Source organism: Zeugodacus cucurbitae, chromosome 2 (genome assembly GCF_028554725.1).
Source record: "Zeugodacus cucurbitae isolate PBARC_wt_2022May chromosome 2, idZeuCucr1.2, whole genome shotgun sequence".
NCBI classification, from domain to species: Eukaryota; Metazoa; Arthropoda; class Insecta; order Diptera; family Tephritidae; genus Zeugodacus; species Zeugodacus cucurbitae.
In genome coordinates this window covers 29,861,608-29,889,077 of record NC_071667.1, presented here as the reverse complement: position 1 = coordinate 29,889,077, position 27,470 = coordinate 29,861,608, and the positions used below count along the sequence as shown (strand labels likewise).

The window sequence follows — 27,470 nt, the reverse complement described above, 5'->3', positions numbered from 1 at the left end:
GGTGACTGGCGAAGAAAAATTGATCATATACGACAAGCGAAAACGGTCGTGGTCTAAGACCGGTGAACAGTGGTCAAGCCGGGATTGACGGCCCAGAAGGTTTTACTGTGTGCTTGGTGGGATTGAAAGGGAATCATCCACTATGAGCTGCCCCCATATCGGGATTGATGGCCCGGAAGGTTTTCCCGTGTGCTTGGTGGGATTGGAAGGGAATCATCCACTATGAGCTGCCCCCATATCGCCAGACACTTAATTCTACCACTTACCGCAAACAACTGGACCGCTTGAAGCAGGCGATCGACCAGAATTGGCCATCAGGAAGGGATTAGTGTTCCACCAGGACAACGCCAGACCACACACTTCGTTGTGGACCCGTCAGAAGCTACGGGAGCTCGGGTGGGATGTTTTATCGCATCACCATAGACCCAAGTGATTCCACCTGTTCCTGTCCATGGCGAACGCTCTTGGTGGTGTAAAGCATTGAATAAAGAGCAAAAAAGCGGAATTTTTATATTTGCCAACGTAATATTTGTGGCAAAAGTTCGTTAAATATAAAACTGGTACACCTTGAATTTAGTTAATGAGCATTTTTGATAAAAAAAAGATCTCAGAGAGCAAAGTGAATGGATTTGAGCGGTAGCAGCAGCGAAGAGATGGTAAATGTAACAAGGTGACTGAGATCTGGTCATAAGCCAACAACAATAGGTTAAATAAAATTAACTTAATTCAGATACCCCTCGAACTATTCTTGTGTAAATGTTTATTTTCTGATTTGCACGATGTTTCCAATAGACAGTTGACGAAGTGTTCATAGCGTTACTATGTGTGACTTCAGTTGTCTTTTTATAGAGGACCACGTCTGATAAATCACCAGATTCTCGTATATTCTCGTATTGTTGAAAATTATATTCGTCTTCACATAATGAACCAAACTCAACAGCCAAAAGCACGTGAGACTGACGCAAATATTCTAGAAATGTTTACCAATGCCTTAATTATATGGCTCTAGCTAAGGTTAAACTCTGAAGTTTAATTATTATTTTTTGCCTGCTGTTTCTTAGAACAGTTGCCCACAACAAAAAATCCGACTCTTCAACCACACACTTATAGAACTCACGAGATTTAGTTTCCGCTTCGTATTGTTAACATTCCAAATATTTGCTAATACTCAAGCAATTGTTATAAACCTTTATTGGGTCTCTTTCATTCGGACGGAAAGTGTTTCCACATAATAAAAATGTTTACAATGTTGTATAAGTACTAATCAGAATGTGGATTTACTCGTATAAGAGCCTACGCTGAAATTAATTCGAAGTTAGTAGGTAGGGAACTAGTCTGAAAAACATTAGATTTTTATTAATTTTAGGAAAAATAGTGGCGAGTTATTTGATCTATTTCTCTGATTGATATCAAATTAAAGATCTTAGGCTGGCAAAATCATTTGTCATTTCCTATTTTTCGGTCATTTCGGTTCATAATACCAGATACTATAATTGTTTTTGTTTCTTAAGCAATGAATAGGATTCTGACCGAAATGGACAACTTCGGTTCTTGTTCAAACTAGCCCCATCGTAACTAGTTCATGTTAGTTTTTATAACCAGTCGATTTCACTGCAGGATGGGTATGTGCAATCTTGTTTATATGTATACATATGTATATTTTCGCATGTGTGTGTATATGCAAAATTGTTTATGAGATTAAATTTTTGTTGTTTCAATGGCCTTATGCTAATTGGTGCAAATATTGTTTGACTTTAGTCGGGTAATGATGGTAAATACAAAAAAGCTGTCATTAAATAATATTCTCACACGGTTGCAGTGATATAATCACGTACATATACACATATACACATACACACATACATACATATATATGTTCCAACTGATCATACAGAAGGATTGTGTTATAATTAATATCTATATTTGGGATTCAGTAAATTAAGTGCAATTTCGCCGCATTTCGACTATCTTTGGAAATGCACAACGCATTAATCAGTGAAAGGGGTTAGGATGGCGCAGACTTATATTAAAGGTGAAATGTATGCTCTATTACAGTGGAATTACTTATAACCAGATACCGCCATTGATGTATTTTGCCATAAATGTGTATTCTATTTATATGAATATATTCGAATACTTAATTGAACACATGTTTACATTTGATTATTGCAAATAGTTATATCTGAAGCTCACTAGATATGCTCTTAAAAGCAACATTATTTCTTATAAGCACACCATCTATTTCCTATCCATCTGATGCAACAAAATTCGATACACCCAACTTGAGTGATACTTATTATACTCTCGCAACAAAGTTGCTACGAGAGTATTATAGTTTTGTCCACATAACGGTTGGTTGTAAGCCCTAAAACTAAACGAGTTAGATATAGGGTTATATACATATATCAAAATGATCAGGGTGACGAGAAAATTTCAAATCCGGATGTCTGTCTGTCCGTCCGTCTCTCCGCCCGTGCAAGCTGTAACTTGAGTAAAAATTGAGATATCTTAATGAAACTTTGGAACACGTCTTCCTTGGCACCATAGAAGGTTAAGTTCAAAAATCGGACCACGCCCACAAAATGGCGAAAACCGAAAACACATAAAGTGCCATAACTAAGCCAAAAATAAAGCTATGGAAATAAAATTTGGTATGAAGGATCGAAACTTTGGAACACGTCTTCCTTGGCACCATAGAAGGTTAAGTTCAAAAATCGGACCACGCCCACAAAATGGCGAAAACCGAAAACACATAAAGTGCCATAACTAAGCCAAAAATAAAGCTATGGAAATAAAATTTGGTATGAAGGATCGCACTATGAAGAGGCATATTTGGATGTAATTTTTTTGGGGAAGTGGGCGTGGCCCCGCCCCCAAATAGGTTTTTTGTATATATCTCGCAAACCAATAGAGCTATATAAACCAAACTTTCTGCAGTCGTTTTTTTAGCCATTTCCTTATACAGTCCAAAAATGACAAAAATCGGATAATAACCACGCCCCCCTCCCATACAAAGCTTAGGTTGAAAATTAGTAAAAGTGGGTTAGCTCACTAACCAAAAACGTCAGAAACACTAAATTTCACTAAAATAGGAAATAGCAGATAGAAGCTGCACTCAGATTTTTTTACAAAATGGAAAAGGGGCGTGGCGTCGCCCACTTATGGGTCAAAAACCATATCTCAGGAACTACTCGACCGATTTCAATGAAACTTGGTTTGTAATACTTTCCTTACATCCCAATGATATGCTGTGAAAATAGGCCAAATTGCTTCACAACCACACCTACTTCCTATATACCAGAACTTTGAAGACGATCTGAATCGTTTACTTTACAATATATAAAGTAAGCACTAGTGATGATATCGGTGCAGAACTTTGCACAAATACTATGTTTATAGTGTGGCAGTTCCATTGAACTTTGCACAAATACTATGTTTATAGTGTGGCAGTTCCATTCTAAAAATCACCGACCATAGGTTGTCAAGGCCCCATATATCGAATATGAGGACCTCGGTACTTCTAACCTAATATTAGGGTTTCCAACTTTCAATGGACTTTATACAATATATATGACGAATATGTGGGTCAAATTGTGTATTATATAATATTAATAAAGTTAAATAAATAAATTGCGAGAGTATAAAATGTTCGGTTGCACCCGAACTTAGCCCTTCCTTACTTGTTTTTCTTTGATCTTAACATTCGGGAAATAGGGGTGTTTTGACTTCAAGCCTTAGTGACCCAGTTGAGACATAAACTCCGCTGAACAAGAAGCTGCTTATTTGAAGAATGTTAACTGCAGACTCCCATTTAAGACGAATTGTTTCCTTATTTTTCTTTAATTCTGCAGCTTGCGATCTGTCAATATCGAACCTTCAAAACATATGTATAGACTGAAAACAATTGATTTTTTTATACGGCAGACTTAATTTTTCTTTTTTGTACACATTTATAATTTCCAAAAAAAAAATTATACTATGTACATATTACCAAAAGTTAAAAAAAACGAGTTTTTTAGAGATGATTTGAACAAAATATTGACAAATTCACTTCTGGGTCGAGAGGTGATATAGCGATTGAAGCGCAGAGTATACTGAATTTGTGGAGGGAACACTTTAACAGCTTGCTGATGGGCTGTGAAACTACAAAACCAGGAGATGGAGAACCCGATTCCCCTATTGATGACGAAGGAGCATATGTTCTATTGCCCGGCTATGAAGAAGTCCGCTTGAGGAACAACAGAGCGGCGGAGGACGATGGATTGCAGGCCCAGCTATTCAGACACGTCGGCGAAGAACTGATAAGGTGCATGCATCAGCTTCTTTACAGAATATGGTCGGTAGAGAGCATGCCTGACGATTGAAATCTCAGTGTGCTCTGCCGAATCCACAAAAAGGGAAACTGCGTCAACTACCGCGGAATAAGACACCTCAACATCGCATATAAGGTTCAATAGAGCGTACTGTGTGAAAGACTAAAGCCCATAGTTACCATGCGCAGAATTACGGAAAAGACCCTTGAAAATGGATTGCCACACACCATTCCTTTGTCGATTTTAACGCTGCTTTTGACAGCTTTCTGTCCTTATGCCGCTCCGTCTGATTTTGGTATCCCCGCAAAACTAATACGGCTGTGTGAACTGACGTTGGATAACCCTATAAGCTCCGTCAGGATCGGGAAGGACTTCTCTTCGATGAGCAGATAGTTTCACGTCTTGTCTATCATACCGTTAGACTTTTTCGTGTATGGCTATGTGAAGTCAAAACGGACAAACACGCTTCGATTTAGGCCTTGGAGCAAAACATTTCACCTGTCATTCGCCAGTTACCAGTCGACATGATCGAAAGAGTCATTGAAAACTGGGCTGAATAATGAGATAATCTTTAAAAAATAAATGCCAAAGAATGTTCTTTCGGATGATAATAAACATTCCCCATTGAATTTGAATTTTCTGTGTTTTTCTTTAAAATAAAGCGGAACCTCGAAATGGGATGTAGGATATATGTATGTAGGATATATCAAGACTCAGATCTGTCTAAAATCCCGAACTAAAATTTAACTTATTGTCAATGAAGTTAATTGAGAAGAGGGTAGGACAAACCGAATTTAACATAATTAATAATTAATAATAATCAATATGCGATAGAATAACTATAAAATCCAGATTATTGATAACTATTTATGTATCTATTTTGCAGATTTGGAATTGAATAACTGAAAGTTCAGCGCACCATCGAATAATCAGAGATGAAAATGGTACCTGCGGCAGAATGGCTAGGCCTCTATTATAATCCAATAAAAGATAATCCAAGTAAAGCACGTGAAAGTCACACTTCATTCACAAAGAGGATTCCGCACAGCGCTATACACAACTAAAATAAAACCAACAACAAAAGCGTCTGCAAACTACAGTGATGATTCCATGTTGAAAGTGACATCGCTATAATGAGACGTGCCTCCAAGCAGCGTAATCCGAGTGCGAGAAAGTCGAATGCCATTTGGCGACGTCGGCGTCGTTTCAACAAGTTGTTCTTGCAAATGCGTATATACCCGTTATTTCGCCTATTGCCGGTGTTATGGCTGCTGTTATGCTACTGTTGTTGCTGCTGCTACTGCGCGCACAGACGACAAGCCGAGGAGTATAGCGCACAGCTGAGTAACTGCTACAACATGCAATATGGCTTCGATAGGGCATTGATCGGCATTGCACCCAAACTATTATTACCTAATGCCAACAGCTCGGATAGCGGCAATGGCACCAACGTCATCGCTGCAAACACCATCACTGCGGTAAATGATCTGTGGACACGACATCCCCAGCAGAGTGCTTCAGATATGCGCAAACAAGGCTACCGAAAAGCGCCGGTTATGCACACAGGATGGCAATGTTGCTGTTGGAATGCCACAAATCAAGTGAGTATAACAAGCAAAAGTGTGGCTATTATTAAAATACCTTGCTTTATACTCTCTGCATCTGCAGTAACTATTTTATCCATTAATTTGTAGATAAAGGATGAAACAACTTCCGTTAGATACGCTCCTAAGAACTCATTTCACTCATGGTTATCTTTTTCTTTTTGTAGTTTCCAAACACATATACATATATGTATATCATATTATATATATGCCAATGTATGTATGTCAGTACACACCTTTTACAACTCAATATGAAATTGAAAGTCTTAAGATATCACATTGCCTTTCAGAAGCATTTTCTACGTAACCGGTATGCCAGCACTTACGTGCATATGTTCTTATGTTTTTGTTATATATTCCTATTTATTGTCTACCCTCCGTTAACAAATCCTTTCTAATGTATGTATGTATGCATTTTATTTTCACGGAGTTAAACTAAATCAATTACTCTATCGTTCATATGTATATTGTTCAAATAAACCACCCGCTACCTCCTGCTTGCTGGTATCTCTGGCACTTCCTGCAGCAACCGTACAACATGTGCATTTTGTTTGATTAACGTGCGGTCATACTTGAACTTATTTGCCATTTAGTTATTCGTCATATAGTTGAAGATAATTGCACTTCAAAATGATGGGGGTCTTAAGAAATTTTTCCAAACTTCTATATATTGCGTGCACCTTGATGTTATCTAATAAATATACCCAAACATGTGGTCTATTGTATATTTCGTACCATTCACATCGGATACTATGTGAGTTATCTCAATAGCGAAAATACTACGCTTAGCATGAATGAAATCATTCCTAAAAATGGAGTGATGCCGAGCATACCCTCCCTGGCACTCATATGATATAACGAATTATAACAAGTTGATTTTAGTATATCCACTTCGGATATAGGGAAAGTTATAGTAGTGAAACTAATGGAATATACGACTCATATAAAGGGTTTTTCAAAAGGGACGCTGCAAAAGTAGACCGATTGGGACAGCAATCGTGCCATATTTGACATTTCATCAAGGAACGATAAACGATCCAACAATGAGTCGAAATTATTAACTGCCGAAATTGGGAGTCCGGGGGTCCTCAACTTAAAGAGCGCTACGTCCAATTTATGGTCGTCTCACTTTTAGCCGAATGGCTAAGTTAATAAGTAAATATATATGCGTTATTGGTCAGGCAGCAATCCACACGTACTCCATGAGTCACCATTCCATCCCAAAAGAATTACGGTCAGATACGATTTATGGGCCGGCGGCGTCATTGGCCCGTACTACTTCCGTGATAATCAAGACTAGCACGTCATGTTATGGACTTGGACAATATGTGGTTCCAACAGGACGGCACCACAAACCACACGGGAATGTCACAATCGATTTATTGAAAACCAAGTTTGGTGAACGTGTTATCTCACGAAATGGCCTAGTCAATTAGCCGCCTTGGTCGTGCGATTTGACGCCATTAGACTATTTTCTGTGGAGTTGATGAACTACTTACGGATATCGAACGTGACATTTCAGCAGTATCGGCCGATTTATGCTTGAATACCGTCGAAAATTTGGTTCTGTGTCTGCACTTCTGCAAGCGTCCCCGTGGTGGCCATGCAAAATATATCGAGTTATATACATAATTGCATCGAAGGTACTTTCACAGGAATAAAGAATTTCGTTAATATCCCAAACCATTTTTATTTTATTTAAAAAACTTTTTAGCACTATTTTTGAAAACCTTTATAAGTCGAAAATCTCTCTTGTTTTGGATAATTCCCAAGCGCATTATTCATAAGTGAAGTTTTGACTGTTTGTGCTAATTGCCTTTGCACCGCAATTATCTAAGTTTAGAACAAAACTTCTGCTAAATTGGCTGAAAATTACGTGCGAAGGAGGAACCGAATGTCTTATGTCTTATAAAATATAATAACAAAGGGGGAAACGTTGCTCTGCGCAAATGATTGGTTAGTGTTGTTGTGAAGTATATATAGATAAAAAAGAATCCCGAAATGGTAATGAAATGTATCGAGAATATTCAAAAAATACAAATTGTACTAAAACCATCTACCAAGTTGGAGAACTTAAAAATGTACGAATGACTGGAGAATGAAATGGGGCAACATTCGAATTATTTTTTACAATATTTTGAATAGTCGACACCACGAGTTAATATAAGTGTTGTATGCACATAAACCACTTTCGTTTACTTTACTGTCTACAATACAACTAAATGTACCAACATCAAAGCATTAGGTCTATAAAAGTGAGGGAAATCACATAATTTAAGAGTCCAGTTTGCCTCCCACCTCCTGTCACGACTGTCCTCATCAGTGGAAGCGTGCAAACACTATCTGAAGTAAAATCGAAAAAATAAGAAAATTGAACACATCAAAAGCAACCAACAATTTGACCTTTACCACAGCCCATTAGTGTTTGCCAATTGCCTTCATTCAATCTGCTTCGCTCCAAGGGCGTTGGTATTTGCTGGCGCCAATTTTCGTGCGCATTTGTGGGGCGAGTGCAATCATAAAACTTGTTGGTGGCAGCCTTGTAACCAGCATACTGAGTCCATGGCAAAGGAAGAGGCGGACTAAGCTTGACACTTTCATTTGTTGCGGTTGAGCGAAATGTAAGCGATAATTTTATTACAGACGACAGTTATCAAATTGTCAGTATGCTCTAGTATGCGCGGGAAATTCTAAGAGGAAAACTTTGTATAAGTGTCTTTCAGTGAAATGGATATTTGCCCCGGCACTCTCGGTTAACGGCGATCGAAAAGTTTAAACATGTGTAGTGAGATATTTCAATGGAACAACACCTGAAGCAATTAGCTCTATTGGCATGTACATATACGTCGGAGTTTTTAACGTTATACTAGGGTGAATCGTATGGGAATAAATGCAAGGAATTTTTGAATTTATGATTATTGTGGCAGATTAAGAAGAGAGTATGAACTTTTATGGAAATATTGGTTGGCAAATATTTTCCTTCCTTTCCTAAAGCGCTACAAAGCTCGTATCTGGAAATACTATACACCTTTGAAGGTTCTTGTCATAATCTACAAAACGACGCTATACAGGATTAGTTTGGATATTGCGTTAAACAACAATAGATGTGTTAACATGGAGTTTACTAACGCCGAAACTCCCGCTATTTTAAAGTTTTCCTTCCTTAAAAGCAATCCGGTAGAGAAACGTTCCGTGAGCTTAATGCTGTTTTGGGTGATGGTACTATATCTATACGAACTGCGGAGGAATGGTTTCGACGATTCAGAGCGGGTGAAAACGACACCATGGATAAGCCAGCAGGCGGAAGACCTGTGACGAGTTAGACCGGCATGTAGCGTCTTGTGACATCGCCCAGGAGATGGGAGTTAGTCACCAAACCATTTTAAACCATCTGCAGAAGGCTGAATACACAAAAAAGCTTGCGGCTTGGGTGCCGCATGATTTGAAGCAAAAAGACCTTCTGGACCGAATCAATGCCTGCGATATGCGTTGAAACGAAACGAACTTGACCCATTTTTAAAGCGGATGGTGACTGGCGACAAAAATAGATCACATACGACAATATCAAGTGAAAACTGTCGTGGTCGCCCAAACAGTGGCCAAGCCGTGATTGACGGCCAGGAAGGTTTTGTTGTGTGTTTGGTGGGATTGAAAGGGAATCACCTATATCACAATGAGGTAAATAATTCTACCATCTACTGCGAACAATTGACGCTTGAAATAGGCGATCGACCAGAAGCGTCCAGAATTGACCAACAGGAAGGGTGTTGTGTTCCACCAGGACAACGCCAGACCACATACTTCGTTGATGACTACCACCGAAAGCCCTTCTTGGTGTAAAGGTGAATTCAAAAGAGGCTAGTGAAAAGTGGCTGTCCGAGTTCTCCGCAAATAAGGAAGGAGGCTTCTACGAGGGGGGTATTATGAAGTTGCCGTCTAGATGGAAACAGATTATCGAACGAAATTACGCATATTTGAAATCCGATCACTGTAACACTTTATATAAAGCATTGAATAAAGGGCAAAAAAGCGGAAGGGAGATATTTGTAATGTAATGAGGCTTTCTATGACTATGACTATTCTATAATCGAATTCTTGTGGTAGTTTTGCAGTTTTATTAAAAAATTCCAAACCTGCTCTTTTAGAATTCACACAACCAGTTACCAGAAATTGTAAAATTTCCCATAATTTCAAGAATAAAAGCCACCCTGATGTTCGGCATCCTCAGTTTAGTTTCGCGCATCGATGTGTATTTAATGAGCTGCATACACCACCGCCAATTAATAGAGAAATTGAATTCAATTACTAATGTGTCTTCCAACAATTAACTAATGTCTTCATTGCAAATAGATTTCAAGCATTACAAATACATTAATGGTGCAACAAATGAGATGCTGTGGAATATTGGACGGCAAACGCATATCTTCTATTGCAGTGCAATGAACGTAATGATGCATCCTATAATTAGAAATTAATGGACTAAACTGAGTTTGTTAAGCGTTTTTAATCGGTTTTATGATACTTTCGCATTGCTAACATGTACTTAAGCACTTAGATTGGTTACTTCATTGTCGAGCGTTCAAACACATATGAAGCAAGTGTGACTTAATGAAAGCGTTAAGCCATATTGAGGCTTGAGGCCTCTAGGATTGTAAAAAGTTTATAAATGTTTAATTATTATTCTAAAGGAACGGCTAGTCTCCAATGTCTTCGTGTAGTTTATTTTATTAATCTCTGGAAACGCCGGAAACGGGCAGGTTTCAACAGGGGTTTTTAATGCATTTGGTAATTACATGATGGTAATCAAAGCGCTGTCTTACCAGAATAGATATTCCTCTGTACACATGACACTTCCTATTAAGTTATTTGTTTACTCATTTATTCTCCTTTCTGCATGCTGATCATTCATTTGCACACGCGCCGGAGGAAGAATTTTTATAATTAAGTAAACATTACCAAAGTATTTCCACAAGCACTTTGGCAATTTGCTGTATAGAAGCATATTGCAACGATTAACTGTATTTAAAAAAACACTTTACAAGTACCTGGAATTTTTATTTTCATATTGCAGGATGAAATCGAGTGCCACTGTGTGGGTGAAGCGTTGATGCGAGTGCCACAGACACTCACCGTGCCGGTGCAGAGGCTTAGCATCGCGTCGGCGGGCTTGCCGCGCGTTCGTACCACTGGTCTAAAGAAGTATGCTGGTTCATTGCAGGATTTGTAAGTAGGAAAATTGAGACAACAAAAACCGTGAACCTGATTTCACTTTATTCTATTTTATGCTGGTTTGCTGGTCGCAATTGCAATACAAACAGTATTCTAAAGGACTTGCAACATCTGGAGTGCATCGAGGATGGCGCATTCGACGGACTTAAGCTGCTGCGAACTATGTGAGTAGTACATTTGTAATATGGTAATACTCTATATTTAATTGCAAATAGCCGTTTAAAATCAAGCTAAGGTAGTATGAAATATTAGGTTGGCAAATATCTCATTTCGCCTTTTTGTCTTTTAATTTCGCATCTATGTATAAAGCGCTACAAAGATCGTATCTGGCAATACTATACATCTTTGAAAGGTATTGACATAATCTACAAAACGACGCTATTCATGATTTAATATTGCGTTCAACAGTTATAGCCGTGTAAATATGGAGTTCACCAATGCCGAAATTCGCGCTATTTCAAAGTTTTCCTTCGTTAAAGGAAAATCCGCTAGAGAAACGTTGCGTGAGGTTAATGGTGTTTTGGAAGATGGTACTATATCACTTCGAACTGCGGAAGAATGGTTTCGACGATTTAGAGCGGGTGAAAACGACACCATCGATAAGCGAGCCGGCGGAAGACCTGTGACGACGAATACCGATCAAATCATGAAAAACATCGAGTTAGACCGGCATGTGACATCTTGTGACATCGCCCAGGAGATGGGAGTTAGTCACCAAACCATTTTAATCCATCTGAAGTAGGCTGGATACACAAAAAAACTTGATGTTTGGGTCCCGCATGATTTGACGCAAAAAAGCCTTCTGGACTAAATAAACGCCTACGATATGCTGCTGAAACGGAACGAACAGCGGATGGTGACTGGCGACGAAAAATTGATCACATACGACAATATCAAGCGAAAACGGTCATGGTCGAATACCGGTGAATCGTCCCAAACAGGGGTCAAGTCGGGATTAGCGGCCAGGAAGGTTTTGCTGTGTGTTTGGTGGAATTGGAAGGGAATCATCCACTATGAGCTGCTCCCATATGGCCAGATGCTTAATTCTACCATTTACTGTGAACAACTGGACCGCTTGAAGCAGGCGATCGGCCAGAAGCGTCAAGAATTAGCTAACAGGAATAGTGTAGTATTCCACCAGCACCACGCCAGACCACACACTTCGTTGATGACTCGTCAGAAGCTACCGGAACTCGGATGGCAGTTTTTATCGTATCATCCATATAGCCCGGACATAGCCTTGATGGTGTAAAGAGGCTTGTGAAAAGTGGATGTCCAAGTTTTTCGCAAATAAGGAGGGGGCTTCTACGAGGACGGTATTATGAAGTTTCCCTCTAGATCGAACGAAACGGCGCATATTTGAACTAAATCCGATAAATAAAAGTGTTACTTTTTATAAAGTATTGAATAAATAGCAAAAAACGAAAAGAAGATATTTTCCAAACAATATTTTTTGTTCTGAAAAATTCAAATGTTTGGTTCTAGTTCCTGGAATACGTTTTCTGGAATACATTTATCAAGTCTTAAGTCTTTTGTTTGAGTAACTTTAATGCATGCGATGCTTGCTTGAATCGTTCAAATATTTTAATACGTATTATTGAATAGTGAGTGATTCGTTTAAAATTATAGGGACTTCAAATTATTTGATATAAGCACTTTTTGTGTAATAATATGTTTAGGTATTATATTTCAAATCGAATTTAGTAAAGAAAGTTAATTTATTATATTTTCAGCTACATTTCAAATGCTCCGAAGTTGTTGACACTGGCACATGATGTATTCCGTGGTATTTCGGATACCATTAAAATAATGTGAGTAAATTTAAAGGTCAATAACATACAATTGAAATCACAAACAGATTATAGTCTAATTCGGATAACACCAATAAGGAATGCTGGTAACACCTAACGTAAATAAATACATTGGAACTTCCATAACTCGAAGATCTCCATAACTCGAACACTTGAATTGGCAATAGCGTTTAGAGATCAAATTTCATACAAATTTCCTTCCATAACTCCAACTTCATAACTTGAAGTTCTCCATAACTCAAGGCAGAATTTTAGTTTATCGAACAAAATATGCTAAGAAGACTTAAAGAAGTTCCACATATAATATATAATAATACGTATAAAGATCCATGGACGAAGACAGCTTAAGGCTTATTGGTATCTCCACTTGTCGCTGATACAACAAACGTCAAGTATTCATATGAAATATAATAAATAGAAAACAACATTTCTTCACAAATCCTATTTCAATCTAAAATGGGTCGATTGGTATTTCAATGAATTCACGCAAAAATAATGTTAAATCAAAAAATTCGTTTGACATTCAGACTATGAAATCCTCTCCCCCAGTAATCCTCTTAACTCCAGGTGAGTGTATCCTTGACAATTTGTCAGGTACGTGCCGCTGAGTGCAATGAAAATGTCAGCGGCAGACTTGAGAACCTACTTCTCCCACTACATATATATGTATGTAAGTTTATGCACAAATCAGTGCTTTGTTCCGAACGCAAAAACGAAGAGACAAACTTGCTGTTATACGAGTATTGATATTTATAAATTCGATGTGTTGATTTTTTTGCCCCCATCAAATTCAATAAGTCAGCGACTAACCAACAGGCAAACAAGTTGTATAAAAATATTTTCAGGCTTCCAGGTAGGACATTTAAGCAAATGTTTTTGTTTATATATATAATCCATGAATTGTTACAAATCAACTTAAAGCCGAGCTTAAAATGAACTGCATGCCGTTAAGACTTTTAAAATCAGAGGGAAATAATATAGTTTTTTTACGGCAACTAGGAAGTAGAAGAAGCCTTGAAGATAGGACCAGGAATAAGTAGCAGGAGACTTACGGGTCAAGTGGTGTCCGCAAATAAAAAAAACAGTTGAACTGGACAAAAAGCTCCATATTAAAAGCGACCAAAACCGGAACTACTACGCAAGCTAGCCTCACGTAAAAAATAGTATCAGCTATTTATTGTATGTTCACACACACTAACTCAAATTAGTCGACGAAACATAATGAAGTTGACAAGCGTGACCACACAATAAAAGTGCTGTTATATTTTTTTTAATAGTTGAGAAGAGCCTACAAGTATAATATATAAATATAAATATCATAAATACATACACATAAATCCAGTAAAATAGAAATATAAATACATTCCATATATGTGCGTAAATCTAGTCATTACAAAAATTAAACGCTATATTTACTTTATTAGAGTTTGATTAGCTTGTAATACAAACCACGAATTTTTGCGGTCGCCGTTGCAAGGTGGGTTGTGGCAAGGGTAAATAATATATTGCTTTATCTCACTAATGCAATACATCGTGCGAATATTGTTGACATGGAGAGGTGTTTCGCTATAACCCATGATATTATATATACATAAAGAAACAAAAGAAAATTTGTTTATATAAACGTACAAATACCTCCTCGTATTTATGAAACATTTGTTAAAAAATTTTCAGACGTATTATAAACAGTGGTCTAATAAGGGTGCCGGACTTGCGGCACATTCCACCGGCCAACATTTTACAAATGATGTGAGTATATATGGAAATGTATAAAATGCAATATTTATCTAAATATTTTATTTTGTTATCCCAAATATTTTCAGTGATCTCGACAACAATGAAATCACTCGAATCGATAAGAATTCCATCAATGTTAAGACTGATCAGCTGTAAGTATAGTCCTTGTTTGTAGTTGTAATATTAGCATCGAAATCACTTTAATTTTTATATAATATGCAAATATTTTCTTAGAATTTTAGCAAATAACGAGATAAGTTATATCGACGATTCCGCATTTAATGGCTCTCAAATCGCGAAACTGTAAGTATTTTACGAAATAATTGATTTTGAAAGAGTAAGATATAGAAAATTAAACATTAACAAGTAAGGAAGGGCTAAGTTCGGGTGTAACCGAACATTTTCTACTCTCGTAATTTATTTATTTAATTTTATTAATATAACACACAATTTGACACACATATTCCTCATATAACGGGTGATTTTTTTGAGGTTAGGATTTTCATGCATTAGTATTTGACAGATCACGTGGGATTTCAGACATGGTGTCAAAGAGAAAGATGCTCAGTATGCTTTGACATTTCATCATGAATAGACTTACTAACGAGCAACGCTTGCAAATCATTGAATTTTATTACCAAAATCAGTGTTCGGTTCGAAATGTGTTTCGCGCTTTACGTCCGATTTATGGTCTACATAATCGACCAAGTGAGCAAACAATTAATGCGATTGTGACCAAGTTTCGCACTCAGTTTACTTTATTGGACATTAAACCAACCACACGAATGCGTACAGTGCGTACAGAAGAGAATATTGCGTCTGTTTCTGAGAGTGTGGCTGAAGACCGTGAAATGTCGATTCGTCGCCGTTCGCAGCAATTGGGTTTGTGTTATTCGACCACATGGAAGATTTTACGCAAAGATCTTGGTGTAAAACCGTATAAAATACAGCTCGTGCAAGAACTGAAGCCGAACGATCTGCCACAACGTCGAATTTTCAGTGAATGGGCCCTAGAAAAGTTGGCAGAAAATCCGCTTTTTTATCGACAAATTTTGTTCAGCGATGAGGCTCATTTCTGGTTGAATGGCTACGTAAATAAGCAAAATTGCCGCATTTGGGGTGAAGAGCAACCAGAAGCCGTTCAAGAACTGCCCATGCATCCCGAAAAATGCACTGTTTGGTGTGGTTTGTACGCTGGTGGAATCATTGGACCGTATTTTTTCAAAGATGCTGTTGGACGCAACGTTACGGTGAATGGCGATCGCTATCGTTCGATGCTAACAAACTTTTTGTTGCCAAAAATGGAAGAACTGAACTTGGTTGACATGTGGTTTCAACAAGATGGCGCTACATGCCACACAGCTCGCGATTCTATGGCCATTTTGAGGGAAAACTTCGGAGAACAATTCATCTCAAGAAATGGACCCGTAAGTTGGCCACCAAGATCATGCGATTTAACGCCTTTAGACTATTTTTTGTGGGGCTACGTCAAGTCTAAAGTCTACAGAAATAAGCCAGCAACTATTCCAGCTTTGGAAGACAACATTTCCGAAGAAATTCGGGCTATTCCGGCCGAAATGCTCGAAAAAGTTGCCCAAAATTGGACTTTCCGAATGGACCACCTAAGACGCAGCCGCGGTCAACATTTAAATGAAATTATCTTCAAAAAGTAAATGTCATGAACCAATCTAACGTTTCAAATAAAGAACCGATGAGATTTTTTTGCGTTATCAGTATGCAAAGTTATCAAGCTCTTAAAAAATCACCCTATATATGGCATAAAGTCCATTGAAAGTTGGAAATATTAGGTATATGGGAGTTAGGTGAAGTTATGACCCGATTCAACGTCTTTTAGGCACATATTATTAAAAGAAAAATCTGAATTTCTTCGAAATATCTGAGAGACCTATCTATATTTTTGTTAAAAAAGTTAGAAGCACTGACGTCCACATGTTCGATATATGAGCCCTTGAAAACTTATGGTCCGGCTTCGACGATTTTTAGAAGAGCGAAGCCACACTATAAATGCAGTATTTATGCAAAGTTCTGTTCCGATTTGTTCGTTAGTGCCTACTTCATGTAAAATAAACAATTCAGATCGACTTCAAAGCTCTGGTATATAGGAAGTAGGCGTGGATGCAAGGAAAATATCACAAACCGAATTTCGAGTAGCTTCGAAGAGATGGTTTTTGACCCATAAGTGGGCGGAGCCACGCCCAATTAAAATTTTGTATACCAATTTGAGTGCAGCTCTTCCGTACCTTCTTTATAATGAAATTTAAGGTATCTAGTGTTTTCCCTTACTGAATTAAAACATTTTTAGTAGTTTTCAACATAACCTTTGTATGGGAGGAGTGCGTGGTAATAATCCGATTTCCATTTTTGGACTATATAAGGTAGAACCTAAAAGAAACGACTCTAGATAGCTTGGTTGATATATCTTTAGTAGTTTACGAGATATGCACAAAAAACTTAGTAGGGAGCGGGAATATAAAAACAAAAAATTTATGAATTGTGTTTTATACACACATAGTTTCTTATCTGATTACTTTTTATCAATATTCCATCAACAAACATTTAGTTTTCTTAATCACAGAAATTATATTTGCCGTATTTATGGTTTCAGTACTTTACGACAAAACAGAGTTTTGAAGGAAGTCCATCCAAATGCTTTTAATGGGATTAGCATACATGTATTGTAAGTACATATTGCAGAAAAATATTTATTTTTTGATCTAGGTTGCTTGCTTTGGCCCTCCATAGTAAATTCAAATCTATAACGCAAAATTAAATTAAGAATTAATATAAAGTGATCTATAGCAATATAAGAATGCATAGATGTTCCAGAATGTTAAGTTGCCATAAATTGCGCTGTTTTATATTGCTTCTGATGGACTTATTTTCTTATATAATTCTAAAATTCTTTACTAATTTTCGCTCCTAAGAGACCTATCTGGCACTTCATTGGTGAGTTTACCGTCGGCGGGCTTGCAGGACATTGAGGAATTGCGCATTGAAGATGTACAAACACTCAAAACTATTCCATCCATATATAATTTTAAGGTGAGCGTGTTTTGCTTTTCGCAATCTTGCACTGTCTTCATGTGTGTTTCTCGCGCCATTGTGTACTTATGTTATCATCAATGTTTTTCTTACGCGCAATTTCCGTAGAATTTACAAAGAGCATTTCTGACACATTCCTTCCACTGCTGTGCATTCATATTCCCCTCGCGTCACGATCCCCAGCGACATGCTGAAAGAATGAAAGAAATTGAAAAGTGGCAGCAGCGTTGCAAAAAGAATGACAATGGCAATGACAGCGGCGATTTTTTGGAGATGACAACTGGAAGTGGAATCAATGACAGCGTAGATAAGATGAGAGCAAAAGAGACTGAAAATGATTATGATGGCCGTAGTTGGGGCGCCAGTGGGGGTGGTATGAGTCCACCATATGCTGGAGGAGTTTTTTACAGGTAAATACAATGAACTATTTCTATATCTATAAATGTGACTCTTTGTTAACCTTACGACAAATAATAAAGACAAGAAACGATTTTACAAACGATGAATTTCATAATATTTTTTTGGTACAAACTTTGCTCTATCGGTCTTAACATATCTTGAAATTAGTGTTTCAAATCTCGTTTTTGATTCCTATAAACATATAAGTTACGTATTTGTCTGATATTAAAGCACCTTTAGGGTGAAACCAAACACTCCAATTATAGACGCTGGAATCTAACGATTTGAAGACTTCCGAAAAAATGTTAAATTTTAATCACAGGATTCAAACCTTTTATCTAATTTTAACCAAAACTGTCCAAAAAGTGACTTTATTGTATTTTTTTAGTCTCAGATTCCGAAACTGAAATTTTTACATATTTACGGAGAGGTGGACTAGATAATATCCAGAAAAATTTTCATAATTTCTCACTTCATATCTTTATTTTTATTATTATTTTAATTTTACCAATATACCATAAATATTTAAAATCTACTTTAATTTTTATTGACTTACAACAGCAGTTTAGCCCGGACCGATTTTGTTGTAAACAATAAGGAGAACGAAGCTGAAACCATGAACGACTACTTCGCTGAAGAATTTGGCACATTTCACTCGGTAATCACTATAAATCCTGATGTCATTCAAACCGATGAGTATTGTGGAAATTTTACATTTAGGTAAGACTGAACCTTATTGAATATATTAGGTTGGCAAATGTCTCCTTTCCGCTTTTTCAATGCTCATTCAATGCTTTATAAAAAGTGTTATAGTGATTCAGATTTAGTTCAAATATGCGCCGTTTTGTTCGATAATCTGTTTCCATCTAGACCACAACTTCATAATACCTCGTAGGAGGGGGCGCGTTCGCCAAGGACAGGAACAGGTGGTATTCACTTGGCGTTACGTCCGGGCTATATGGTGGATGCATAAAACCTCCCATCCGAGCTCCCGGAGTTTCTGACGAGTCAACAACGAAGTCTGACGTTGTCCTGGTGGAACACTACACCCTTCCAGTAGATGGTCGAATTAAGTATCTGACCATATGGTAACAGCTCATAGTGGATGATTCTCTTCTAAACCCACCAAACACACAGAAAACCTTCCTGGCCGTCAATCCCGGCTTGGCCACTGTTTGGGACGATTCCTTCGACCACGACCGTTTTCGCTTGATATTGTCGTAGGTGATCCATTTTTCGTTGCCAGTCACCATCCTCTTCAAAAATGGGTCGAATTCGTTCCGTTTTAGCAGCATATCGCAGGCGTTGATTCGGTCCAGAAGGTCAAATCATGCGGCACCCAAACATCAAGTTTTTTTGTGTATCCAGCCTACTTCAGATGGATTAAAATGGTTTGGTGGCTAACTCCCATCTCCTGGGCGATGTCACAAGATGCCACATGTCGGTCTAACTCGATGTTTTCCATGATTTGATCGGTATTCGTCGTCAGAGGTCTTCCGTCGGCTCGCTAATCCATGGTGTCATTTTCACCCGCTCTGAATCGTCAAAACCATTTCCTCCGCAGTTCGAAGTGATAGAGTACCATCCCCCAAAACACAATTAACCTCACGGAACGTTTCTTTATTTTGGCGTTAGTGAACTCCATGTTTACACGTCTATAACTGTTGAACGCAATATCTAAACTAATCATGCATAGTGCCGTTTTGTAGGTTATGTCAAGACCTTTAAAAGATGTACATATAGTATTGCCAGATACGAGCCGTTACACAAAGCCGTGAAATTCAAAAGACAAAAAGGCGGAAGGGAGATATTTGACAACCTTATATGTATGTATTAGAGCTCTTGGTATTCGACTAATCGACGAACCGAATTAACTGAATAATAATATTCGGTTTGCACTATTCGGATAATCGTCAGTCATTGACTATTCGATTAACCGCTCATTTTCGACTATTAGGTTAACCGTTCGTTGTCGACTATTCGAATAGTGAAAGTTCATTAAATTTCTATGTTTATTGAAAAATATGAGACTCATGAAAAATGCGAACAATTGACATTTTCACAAATAAAAACAAACAAAAATTAAAGGCTGCTTGGATTTCAAACAATTTTCATTTATTCAAATGCTCCCACTATTCGAATAGTCGCAGCGGAACAACTATTCGAATAACCGTAGTAGAGCGATTATTCGAATAGTCGGAACATTGCCACTAATCGAATAGTACTAACCAGTTAATAATCGTACGAACGGTTACAAACCGGATATTCGAATAATCGGTTTTCAGGTTAATCGAATAATTGTAAGAGCCCTAGTATGTATATATTTTGTAAAGTGAAAGAATCAGTAGGAATATAAAATTGCATTATATGGGAATTAAAAATATCTATAACCGATATCATCTATATTAAAGTGTAATTTTAATAGTTTTCAAAACAATCTTTATATGAGGGGTGAACGTGTTTATTATATTATTATATATGGATATTTAATCCATTTTGTTTCTTGTATGATAAAGTGCCAAAGTGAAGTGTCTCTAGTAAGTTCAGTTGATATACATAGCTTTAGTATTTCAGAAAATTTAAGGAGTGTATTGAACTAGTTCGCATCGTCCGATTTTTTAAATTATATCTTAGTGGGCATAAGAGATATACAAGATAAATGTGTTGACACTGTTAAAAAGATATCTTATAAATTCCAAGTTGCATTTAAACTGAGTGAATTCAATATCCTTTAAATTTCGAAAAATTCCATTTAATACTTTGGCCGTCGTTATAACGTTATTATTCAAGACGCTTGATGTTTAAAGAGTTTGCTATAATGTTTAGTACTCAGATTTTAACTTCTACTGTTATTTCATTAGAAAACATGTTGTGGAGTGTTATCCCATGGCAAACGCACTCAATCCTTGCGAAGATGTTATGGGCTATCAGTGGTTACGTATTTCCGTATGGATTGTTGTAACTTTGGCTGTGGTTGGCAATGTCGCTGTGCTCGTTGTATTTATTTCTATAAGGTGAGTGAGCTGTTTGTTTATAAATTCTACTTTTTTTGGCCTGTGTGTAAAAATACAAACTTACACATGCATACATATACTAATACTTACTTTTTCCCATCGCTCAGATCAGAAAATCCATCCGTGCCACGTTTCCTAATGGGTCACTTGGCCTTTGCGGATTTGTGTTTGGGGTTGTATTTGCTGTTGATAGCCGCTATTGATGCACATTCCATGGGTGCTTATTTTAATTACGCCTATGATTGGCAATATGGTAGGTATATGTGGTTCATATGTGCCCTCCAGGTTTAGTAGGCAGCTATTTTAAGTTCATCGTAATTACTGCCCCACATGTCGTCATTAACTCTCGTGCTATTTGGTTATACCTTACACAACATTTGGAGCATTTTATTTTTTAGTCACTATCCTATTGAATTATTTGTTTCTGTTTATCTAATCGGCCTTTCCGTTTTCACGCTTTGACATGAGCTTACAGTAGCTAAATCCGCTAAAGTGTAATAATCTCTTCTACATATTCATAATCCTCTCACGAATATTCGCAAAAGAAAAATATTTATGTTTCGTAAGGTCTTCGTGGCATCATGCAAACATTCTAATTAAGTGACACATTCGTTGCAGGCGCCGGATGTAAGGTTGCTGGCTTCCTAACAGTTTTCGCCAGTCACTTGTCGGTCTTCACTCTGACAGTCATTACCATCGAACGTTGGATGGCGATTACGCATGCGATGCACTTGAATAAACGCATTAAGCTTCGAGCTGCCTGCTTTATTATGGCCGCCGGTTGGGTATATTCCATTGTGATGTCACTGTTGCCGCTCTTCGGTATCAGCAACTACTCATCAACCAGGTGAGTACTAAAATAGTAACACAAATAATTTCATATATTCATGTGTAAAACATAACCCTATTTTTATAAACTTAATTTTTTATTGCTGATTTATTCAGAAATATTCATTTATTATTACTAAACACCTACACTGCTTGTGGTAAGTCGCTTCCGTACCATTTTTTATTATTATTAGAGAATTTATGTGCGAGAAAAACCCTTGCATATTTACTTACGTTATCTACCATTGTTAGAAACAAGTAAGGAAAGCCTAAGTTCGGATGCAACCGAACATTTTATACTCTGGCAATTTATTGATATATTTTTATAAAGATAACACACAATTTGACCCATATATTCGGCATAAAGTCCAATTGAATAACGAAAATCATCATATATGTATATTATATGAGGACTGAGGTAATCCCTGAACCGGTTTTACTCATTTTCACCACTAAGGTACACTACATCCAGGACTATACGCTCACTTAATTTTGATAGATATCTCACATATTAACCAATATAGGCGGAATAAAGGCCGCCGTATATTTGAAAAAACTATAATTAAGTATATGGGAGCTAGGAGAAGATTTTAATAATTTCTGGTACAGAGACACACTATTAGAAGAAAAAAAATCCTCTGAATTACATTAAAATATCTGAGAGATTTACCGATATTTTTGGTGAAAATTTACCATAAGGCACTGAGTTCTTCATATTCGGTATCCTGGGCATAGAAAGGTTATATTCCGATTTCGACAATTTTTTCACAAATGATGCCACAGATCATATACAGTATTTGTGTAAAGTTTTATTCCACTATCTTCATTGGTTCTTTATTATATATTATATAGTGAAGGAATCAGATGGAATTCAAAATTGAGTTAAATGGGAAGTTGTCGTAGTTGTAAACCGATTTCATCCATTTTGCACACGTCTCATAAATGTGTCAAGAAAATATTATATACCGAATTTCATTGAAATCGGTCGAGTAGTTTCTGAAATATGGTTTTTGACCCATAAGTGGGCGTTACCACGCCCATTGTCCATTTCGTAAATATCTGAGTGCAGATTCTTTCCGCTATTTCTTCTGTAAAATTTAGTGTTTCCGACGTTTTTCGCTAGATATATACAAAAAACCTATTTGGGGGCGTGGCCACGACCACTTCCCCAAAAAAATTACATCCAAATATGGCCCATACTAGGACGACCATATTTTACTGTAAAAAAATTTAATGAAAGGCTGTAGACTACATATTTCTAGAATATTATATGACTGAGTCTGTAGCAATTCGTTTTTGGCGTTATAACCAAACTTTAAGGAAATTAATATACAATAATATCACAAGTACATATATGTATGTACATATGAATAATTTACATAGCATAGCATAACGGACTACCATTACCAGAGTAATTAATGAGCAATCATTTTACGGTCACCTGCACCCATTATAAATTTTGTATTCACAACAAGTTGGACGGTTCCTCGAAGGTGTATGCAATGTTGTGGTGCAATTGTGGTTTGCGGTTTATAATGAATAAGGCATTTGGTTTATTTATGTCTGATGATAGTAAGATGCATGGATGCATTAATTCACCATTTTGCAACCAAATACGTCAATCGTAGTGGCTGTTTGTGCCCTTTCAGTTTAAGGGGATAGTCGGGTTAGGACAGCATTTTCTCGATGTATATTGTAGTATAAAAACTTAATATAAATAAATAAACGTAATACAATGAAAATGAAGTCATTTTGGAAATAACACATTTGACACATACTTATGTATGTTCAATAATTTAATGTATGAAACGGAAACTCGATTTTTTAACCCTCTAACTCTATTTCCCTACTTGACTGAGCGTACATACGTCTGTTTCTAATTTAATATTCTGTCTTCTTGAAATATGCCAGCTGAGTTAGATAGATGGATATAGAGATAGAAAGAGAGAACTCATGCTCCTTAGAATAAACTCGCACGGCTACTCCGTAGTCCATTTTGGCCCCGTCGGTATAAATTGAGCTAGTATCCTCTTCCCACAACACAACACAGAGTTCTGATTAGAGATTATATAAGAAAGGAGCTCTTTTTTCGTTTACGAAATTCTTAAAATAATATTTTTTTTACTTATATTTCAAAATTATTAAGAATTATTTGGCTTAGTCGCACTTTTTATCTAACAAAATCATTTAAATCTGTTTTGCAGTATCTGCTTGCCGATGGAGATAAGTGATTCTTATGACACAGCATTTCTGTTGGTCATTTTGGGTTCAAATGGCATAGCATTCTCGATTATAACGATTTGCTATGCCCAAATGTATCGATCACTCGGCGAAGAGACGCGTCATGCACACAGCTCTCACCGAGGAGAAATGACTGTTGCAAAGAAAATGGCCCTATTGGTAAGTATTACATGTATACAAGTCTACATAAATATCTACTAATCCTTTGCCGTAATTAAATACTTTCAAAGTCAAAACTATTATTTTATGTAATCAAATCTGTACGCCCAAAGTCATTGGGATCTTATTTTTCACCACCTAAGTGACTATAAGTACATTGTATATAAACATCCGTTAATATCGTATTCGCAACATATAGATTCCAGAAATCAACTATGTATATAGATTAGATTTTCGGAAGAACACTCTCCTCTTAAGGGCATAGTTGTTTTTAGCTATATCTTATCGAAATTCAATTGATCGAAACTAAGCCTTATACTCGAATAAATAGAAAACATAGCTTAAGTATATACCAAGAATATTTAATGCGATTTTCAATTAATTATTACAGGTCTTCACCAATTTTTCTTGTTGGGCTCCTATAGCGTTCTTCGGGCTAACCGCACTAGCGGGCTATCCATTGATAAATGTTACTAAATCCAAAATTCTCTTGGTCTTTTTCTACCCTTTGAACTCTTGCGCTGATCCATATTTATACGCGTTGCTCACATCTCAATACCGAACGGATTTATATGCTCTGCTCTCCAAGTAAGTGCCACTCCAATGCAGTATTATGTTGTAATTGAGAAAGAAATTTTCCTTCCAGATGTGGGCTTTGCAAGAAAAGCGCAATGAAATACAAGAACAGCATATCGGCGCCGTATACCACCACGAATGTTACGGGGCAGGGCTCCTCTCGTCAGCATCGCATTTCATCGTCGTCCTGCAGACAGGCTGAGTTGCAATTAATGCTGAAAAATCATGAGGACTTTGTGTGAATTTTCTAAATATATATATAAATATATTCGTACTTACGGACAACCTTACATGGTATCCTATTAATGAATTAATTCTATTGAAAACGGTTTGAAACGGAGAATTTGTTTGTAAATGTGTATTCCTGATTATCCGGATGTCACAAAGCGGATCGATAAGTTACGTAACATGAAGCAATGATATTTGTGTGAGAAATGAAGATTATAAATTGAAAACTGTATTTATATATGCTTTGAGAGTCAAATTTAATATAATCAACCAAACACGTAGTCCCATACAACTCTGCATGCGTCAACACTCTTTACATAACCTGACAATGTGACTAGGAAATAATATCTGATCTAACATGGAATCGCAATTAGCAGCGACGTGACAGAGTTGCATTTCAAATAAATGTTCAGCAATCAATTTGAGCAACAAATACTAATACTTTATGAAGAGATACATGTGTGCACTTGTTGTTGTAATTGTGTATGCATATATTTACTATAAATGTAGTTAAAATTGCTGAATCCGCACAAAAGTATGTAAATGTAAGATAATATATAGCAGTATATGTGAGTAAGAAATGTACTCAGCAGTAAATGTTCATTTTAAACTAAATGTCGTCTACACAAAACATTAATCCACATCAGCTACAGTGTTGGCAAAATCTGACGCATATATGTAGATAGTCAGAAATATGGCAGTCTTCAAAAAAATCAGTAAATCTATATCAATCTGTGGCAAAATCTTAAAGAAAGGGTGCGTATTTGCGACAGAACTGAAGCTTTTGTGGGTTTATCGTAAATATAGAGTTCACTTTGGGAGAGTAAAAATTCCCACTCTTAAAATTTCTAGACACTAAAATTAGTCCAAAAATATTACTTCACAAAACTAACTGATATGTAACAAAGTACAATGAAAATGTAACTTGCTTTATAGAAATCTGAAAAAGTAGTAGTAGCAGCATGCGAAGAATCTTCAATTTCTCTTAACTCTTAATTTGAATAGTCTTCAATTAAATAGTTTATTGACTATTTTTATTGCAAATTATTGCTAAATAAAATACCTTTTGGTGTATTTGAGAGGTCGAACACATTTCTGCTATAAGATAACGGCAGAATACTGAGTCTACTGCAAGTGAAGGTGATAAATATGATAGATAGTAGAATCAAATATTTATAAACTTTTAGTTAGGTCAAAATGCAACTAAAAGTGCAGCTGAAAGTAGATATCAAGAAAATTTACATATATTTTTTGAGATTTTGTATTGATAATCAGAGGGTATTTTTAGAGGGGTTTTATATTTACATAGATAGAAATTGCTCCTATTGGAGAGTTTACAACTGCATTCAGGGATGCTTGAAATTGTCTGAATGTTGCATGAAAGATAGTAAATACAACCAATTAAAGCTTCGAGAGTTAGATGCTTAGTAGAACGAGTATTTATAGTTTTCGATTCGAGTATTAAGTAAATAAATCTTACTTTAATAAGTTGTAAATAATTTTTTTTTATTATTTCACGACATTGAGAAATAACAGTGTTCTAAGGAAGTCAAACAAATACATTCGAGCTATACAATTCTCGAGTTCTTCTTGATTCCACTATGAAATGTCACTCGTTTTTGTGTTTGATTTGAATTCTCTATGAAAATACAACAACTTTTGCAAAAAAGAAACAATTAAATATATGTATTATTTATAAATGAATGTTTAAGTGTAACTGAAATGGACGTACATAAATGTATTCTTAAATAGTAAATATGCATGTTCATATATGTATACCTAAATATTTATATATATATTTTAAATTAATTACAAACTAATATATAAATGTCCATTAAACGGTACTTAATGTTAGTCGTATAACAATAATAGTTATATAACCCATACATACATACATATGTCCACTTTGTAATTATAATTTTTTGTTGTTAAATCATTAAAGTCGCATTTATATAGGTTGTTTAACGATATCTTGTGATACCTGAGTTAGTTAAAATTTTCAAAAATTCTTATTTATAAATTAGTTTAATTTTTAGGTTAATTTATATCATACTTACTGTAAGCTTTTAAGCATCTTATAAGAAACCTTTCTCTCTGTTCAGACAAACAACTAATAGAGCTTTTAATAATGTCTGAATAGTATGTGGTAATTTGTAAGCTCTTTAAGATTGATTGTTCGGTGCCCTACGACTTGGGTGAAAGAAATTAATAGTACAGTAAGCCAAAAAAAATTACATACATACATACATATGTATAGATTAATTTGAA

At 36.4% G+C, this 27,470-nt stretch overlaps 1 protein-coding gene across 3 annotated transcripts in view; it reads left to right on the top strand.

Moving 5' to 3' along the window:
- Positions 1-26,627, top strand: part of LOC105213636 (chorion peroxidase) — a 52,016-nt gene extending 25,389 nt beyond the window's left edge. The window contains exons 2-18 of one of the 3 annotated variants that reach the window (XM_011186597.3): positions 5,200-5,914; positions 10,989-11,140; positions 11,236-11,310; positions 12,880-12,957; positions 14,632-14,706; positions 14,781-14,846; positions 14,929-14,997; positions 17,321-17,392; positions 17,640-17,757; positions 17,866-18,167; positions 18,718-18,876; positions 21,018-21,170; positions 21,278-21,423; positions 21,789-22,017; positions 24,203-24,398; positions 24,790-24,986; positions 25,045-26,627. In XM_011186597.3, coding sequence (XP_011184899.2) covers positions 5,447-5,914; positions 10,989-11,140; positions 11,236-11,310; positions 12,880-12,957; positions 14,632-14,706; positions 14,781-14,846; positions 14,929-14,997; positions 17,321-17,392; positions 17,640-17,757; positions 17,866-18,167; positions 18,718-18,876; positions 21,018-21,170; positions 21,278-21,423; positions 21,789-22,017; positions 24,203-24,398; positions 24,790-24,986; positions 25,045-25,216 — 2,727 coding nt within the window. In that variant the 5' untranslated portion in view covers positions 5,200-5,446 and the 3' untranslated portion in view covers positions 25,217-26,627. Of the gene's footprint in view, positions 1-5,199; positions 5,915-10,988; positions 11,141-11,235; positions 11,311-12,879; positions 12,958-14,631; positions 14,707-14,780; positions 14,847-14,928; positions 14,998-17,320; positions 17,393-17,639; positions 17,758-17,865; positions 18,168-18,717; positions 18,877-21,017; positions 21,171-21,277; positions 21,424-21,788; positions 22,018-24,202; positions 24,399-24,789; positions 24,987-25,044 lie in introns of those variants that run through there. The other 2 variants (XM_054229293.1, XM_054229298.1) reach the window with 2 other exon arrangements.
- Positions 26,628-27,470: the final 843 nt, after the last annotated feature.